Genomic DNA, 5,895 nt, shown 5'->3' with positions numbered 1-5,895 from the left:
TATATATGGGAAACACACTGGAAGAATTAATTTCTTATTTGGTTTGCAGATATAAGTGTAGAAAATAGCTTTCTAGTTACTTTTGACCACTCTGACCATCTGAATATTACCTAAATGTAAATAGATCCTGTAGAGCATTGGGGAATCTGGACCAATAACATTTTATTTTATCCTGTGTTTTTAGAATTTTCTTCCTTGAGATTGGGTATTTTTTGAAAATTGAGATGATAATTTTATTGCTAAATGAACAGCATACAAACAATGGGCTCCTGTGCAGAGCTGACTGGGCCCCTACACCACTAATAAAATTTAGCAGCTGTGGGGGCTTCCAGTTGCCCTTCCAAATTATTAAAAGACCATAAAGTAAAAATTTTATAACATTTGCAGCTTATAACCCTTACTTGTCTCCGCAGGTCTCGTGTCTTCTTGGTCATCTTATCAATGGCAATGTTAAGTGGGTCACCTTTTTCTTTTCTTCCAGTCTAAAAGAAATAAAGAACAGCTTTTAGCACATTCAGATAAACCAACCAGATATCTGTCAAAGTAATTCTTCTTCGGTTGAGATACAGTTTAAGAGATATGTAGGGATTGAAATCAGGGAGGGTGACATCAGGGCTGACATGGTTGTAAAAGTGTAATGATGATTATTGTTTCACTGTTTAGTAAGCCACGCTGACCTGAACCAACAAAGCCAATAATGACATCTAAATGTTTGTACTCCTGACCTGCATTCATTTTCCAGGTCAGTTGAGCACTAGCAGGTGAAACCAGGGTCAGTATAACAGTCCTAGAGCCAACATTATACAACATATCAGCAATGACAGATACCATTGTCTATTCTCACAGGTATTCTTTCATGAGTGACATTATCTCTTGTATTCTTCTCTGGGTTCTTATCAAATGAATCACACATTCACTGGGATCACACATACAACAATACATATTTACAGCAAGAATAAGCACCCTGTAAGGTAAACTGTATGCAATGTTGTGCATCCATTATAAATGAGTTGTAGAAATAACTGTATGACCCATTATAAAGGTATTAGTGAATCCTCAAGCCAAAATTGTAACATACCTTTACAATGCTGTTTCCAGAAGCATTATACCCCCATAATTTTCATTCTAAGCCATCAAACCTTGCTAAAACCCAAAAATGGAGATGATATGATGTCATTGAGTTTTGCTGAGATTTTGGTAAAATTTGCTATTCAGCTAAATTCATTGGTGGTTACAGAAGCTCTTTTCAACTATATGGACTTGTGGTGGTTACGGAAACTTCTTTTAACTTCAATGAACCTATTTTTGTTACAAACTCACCCCCCCCCCCCCCCCATCCCTTTATCCCTTTCTTTAGGCCACCATCAACATAAAGGAGACCATGTGATATGTTGCCATTCTTTCCTAATGGCATCCCAACATCTCACTTCTAGCACACTTTGCTGAACCATGGGCCAAGCACAGCTGAAAATAGTGCAGGAAAGTCCAGTTTTTTACCTGCTGTGTTTCTTTGGGCAACATATTCAAAAGTATGAGTTATCCTAGTGAAGTTTTTGTGCTATTTGTTCTTCAGTTAAATGATGTAGCAGTGTTATCTCCCTGTGGATAGGCTAGTCTTAGAAGGATATATATTTTTAAATGAAAGCTGAAAATTGACAGAATAAATCCCACCTCCAGTGAACACTTTATAAGCAGTTACAACAAGAGAGTATTTTTTGCTTCCGGAAAAAAAAGGAAAAATATGGATTGAAGCTGATCGTAGTAAACACCCCGAGCATTATTAAGTGGTTTGCCCCTATCCCCAGAACTGTCACTTTCATAGGATAGCTTGGGCTCAATGTAAATGCGAAAAAAATATGAAAACGTGAAAAAAGTATTTTTATACTATCATTGCAGATATTGACTCCAAGCAATCCCTGAAGGAAACATCTATTTGTATTTGAAATAGTAAAATGTTTACAATAACAACGTGAAACCAAGAAAAATTGTGAAAATTGAATGATATCTAGATTGATCCGAATGACCCGAGAATCTGACCTCCCAACGTATTGTGTTTTCAATGCTCTACTTTCAAAACACCCGAAAAGCTTTTTAAAGAGAAGTATGAAAACTATTTTCTATTTATCAACACACAACATGAAAAACTACTGCGTTCAATTTTATCCACTATGGTTTCTTGTTTAAATGAGTTGAATAAAATAAGATGATGTATCACTCGCGGCGCCTTAAATCTCAGACAATGGCTCGGTTGTGTGCAGCTTTTCTAAAGAGGTATTCAAAATGATTGGATGCTCTTGGTGCTTAGAAATCTTTTTGCTTATTCTATATAATACTCCTAATGCATGTGTCAGCATGTTAGAATTTGGCTCAATTAATAACACAATTTCAGACACAAAAATGGCTTTATTAAAACCCCTTTCTTGGTGGAAATGTTATTAATACTCTATATCCAAAAGAAATAGAGTGTTTGTATTGAAAACAGGGAGGACAATACTTCAGGAATACAATAATGTGAAAATAAGGAGAGAAATTGATATATATATATATATATATATATGGATATATTGCATTTTCTAAATCTTCTCATCTATCCACTTAAAAAGAACTGGTGTATCAGAGTTTTTTTAGTCAACTTTCACATTTAAAGTGTATGTAAAGGGAAATATATTTTTTTAGCTTTCGATAACATCGGGAGGGATAATACCCTTTGCCAATTTGTTGTTGCTTTCTATGCTCTATTGTTCATTCTATGCTCTTTTTTTGCTTTCTATGCTCTATTTATCCCCTTTTATTTGTCCTTGAGACCATTGTAAAAGAAGATCCAACATTTTTAGATATCTTCAAAAAAAGGAGAAATCCTCAATTGGGGGCACCTTTTGCCCGGGGACACCTCTCCAAGGTGAAAATTTTATTCACTTTGGAGAGATTTCCTCACATTTCTGTTGCCTTTTTTTAGGGGTTTTCACGTTAACCTGTTGTAAGACATACATGTTACAGTGAACTAAACCCAGTCAATACTCACCTGTTCCTGTTCTGTTCCTGGTGTTACCATCTTCTACTTTCTTCTCTTCCATATTCCAATATTTGACCATCTTGAATGGCTGGGCCAGGTTACCATAATTCTCATACAGACATGCATGAGTTCCTTCAGTCCCAGTACGTGCTAGAGAAGCCGGGATTGCCGGGTATCCCTGCCAACAAAAGCTGTTCTGAGAGTGAAATTTGACAGCTATGTGACGGTCAGTCAGGTAAAAATATCTATTACACTTAGGGACATCACTAAATTTGATTGTTAATTTTTAAAATTGGGACTTTAGTCCCCATTTAAAGTCCATTAAAGTCTAATACCTCTTCATCTCTTTATAGTCAGAAGGTAATATTTTCAACTGATTGCTTGGTGGGAAACATGTTACGTGTTACAAGTACTTGTACATGTTACTTCTAGCCCCCATAACCTATGTTAGTATAGCTGAGTACTAGTTACACCAAGCTTCCACATATAGACTTTTATTACAAAGAAGAGGAGAGAGCCTGTCCAAATGGTTCCAATACTTTACTACGTTCAATACAGTTAGGCTCTGGTGCCTAATAAACTATCCTATCATACGACATATGGGATATTATCCTGGGGTGTTGGATACCTGGTTACCCTCTAAACTTTATGGCCTCTAATATACATACCCTCTAATATACTTTATATTATATATATATATATATATATATATATATATATATATATATATATATTTATATGTATATTTCTTTGTATTGGACTCCAATACAGAATTATTTGAATTTCCTAACAATCCTCCTGCCCACACCGACGCATGCACCAACGTCACTGGGAAACCCCTGGGATAGTCTCTGCATTGCAGGGACCAGCAGGACGATGGGGATGACAACGGAGCAAGGTAAGTGGGTTTTTTTTTAGTTAAAAACTACCCCGAGTGTGACTCAGGAATACCGCATTTTGCCTGGAATATCCACCCCGAGTCACACACAGGAATACCGCTAGGAGGGTTAAAGCTCTCCAAGACTGAAGAAGATAGACTATCATGGGAGAACCTGGGTGATCCAGCTAACAGCTGCATAAAGTTACACAAAGTATAGCTTAAAAAAACTTTAGGAAATGTACAGAACATTTTAGCCAGCCAAGTTAAGTGTGAAATGTTCATCAGTCTCCTAAAATAGATGATTGCTGCATTCACTCCACACATCCAGATTACTGCATTCAATGCAAAAATTATTTGCATCACCTGATTTATAAGGGAAAAGAGTTAGAGCAAGTATAGTGCAATATGACTGGAATAAATAAAAATACATTGACAATTGACCGTTATATGTTCTTTGTTGTAGTGTTCTTTTTTTCTTTCAACTTAAAAAGTTTTAAAAAAAATTATTGATATTTTATCATCATTTTGTATGATTTTCGTAAAAAGTTTTCACTCCCAGTGCTTTTCTAACTCCTGGACACAAAGTGAAAACAAACTTCGTTTACAATCCACCGCGCTGGTAAAAATTCCATTGTTCTAGGAACAACAGCAGGACAGACAGGACACTTGGCAACTTGGGCAGATGCTCAATAATTATCTCAACCTAAATTTATTGGCATTAATAAAAACAACATAAACACCACAAACAAAGCAGAATTTGCCCACTGGGGGAAATCACATATCATTGTCATAAGATCAAGAGTCCAAGACTGACAAGTTTAGACTCCCACCGCACAACAATACTCCCACTTTGGCAGAGCACAGCTGCCGAACCACCACCGGGATGCACCTGAGAATGAGGGAAGGAAGGATACTCTGATCTGTTTCCTCAACAGAAAAAAAAGTGTGATTGTGTGATTGCAAAGAAATGTTAGATGCTGACTACAACATCGGGTCTGACCTTAGATTTGTTGTGTAAACCTTTATTATATTTTCCCATAGTGTGGAAAGTCAAATTTGTTTTTGAAGCTCAACTTCCATCAGAATGTTTGCTTTAAGTAGGGAAGGTTTATAACCTATGTCCAGGTATCTCCTGCTTTTTTTCCCACCTCTATTTTTGTGACTCTTTTTGTCTCATATCCCTTCTTCTTCTTCTGCTAAGGAAGACCAGTGGTCCTACATTTAAAAATTGTTTAAAGTATGAAAAACTGGACAATTGTCCAGGTCATTACTTCTCCAGGGCAGGGGTGTATGGAACAAGAATGGCAGGGTTGTATGGAACTGGAATGCTGTGCATTAGGGACCGCACTTCATATTTGCTCAGGGTGCCATTGTTTCTGGCCTTGTTTCTAACCCTTCTTGTGAAATCACTAAACTCTGCTTGATTCACACAGACCTGTGAACACGCCAATAATGAATAGCATTCAGAAGTGTCTATATCAGCAGCGATGTGGATAACCAAAGAACAATCCATACACTCAACAGTGAGGGAAGGAAAATAAAAGGAGCCCAGCACATTCTGATGTCATTGATTTAGGTATTTGGGGAATTCAGTTTGGATTTTTTGAAACGTCATTTTATTGTTTTTTTTTGGGGGGGGGGATTAAGCTGTAGAAATATATACAGAATAGGTGAAGAATGTTTTTCTGCGTTTTGACCCTGGAGAGACAAACAGGAAGGGACAACCATCTGCAAGGTCGCATGGATTGCCCAGCGAGCCAGTACATTTTTACATAGATAGGGGTAAATCTTATATTTCCCTCATTCAGAGACCATACTAAGTGTTGTGCATGTTATACTTCCCTGTTAACGTCATGTATGTCTATGGTCTCAACACGGAAGGTTACAAATGTCCTACATGCACTTTCGTAGTATTGTGATGGAAGAACCTTTACGGGCCCTTTTAGGTTAATTTTAACTTTTTTGAAATGGAATTCAGTAGATTTCAGTAGAATAAAAAAAA

At 36.8% G+C, this 5,895-nt stretch overlaps 1 protein-coding gene across 1 annotated transcript in view; it reads right to left on the bottom strand.

Annotated features, from left to right (window-relative positions):
- Positions 1-5,895, bottom strand: part of CTNNA2 (catenin alpha 2) — a 1,156,022-nt gene that overhangs the window by 295,433 nt on the left and 854,694 nt on the right. The window contains exon 8 of the mRNA XM_072406902.1: positions 402-482. Within this exon, the coding sequence (XP_072263003.1) occupies positions 402-482 (81 nt within the window). The remainder of the gene's footprint in view (positions 1-401; positions 483-5,895) is intronic.

The sequence above is a fragment of the Pyxicephalus adspersus genome, chromosome 3 (genome assembly GCF_032062135.1).
Source record: "Pyxicephalus adspersus chromosome 3, UCB_Pads_2.0, whole genome shotgun sequence".
NCBI classification, from domain to species: domain Eukaryota; kingdom Metazoa; phylum Chordata; class Amphibia; order Anura; family Pyxicephalidae; genus Pyxicephalus; species Pyxicephalus adspersus.
Note: the sequence above shows the minus strand (reverse complement) of the source record. Positions and strands in the feature narration are given on the sequence as shown.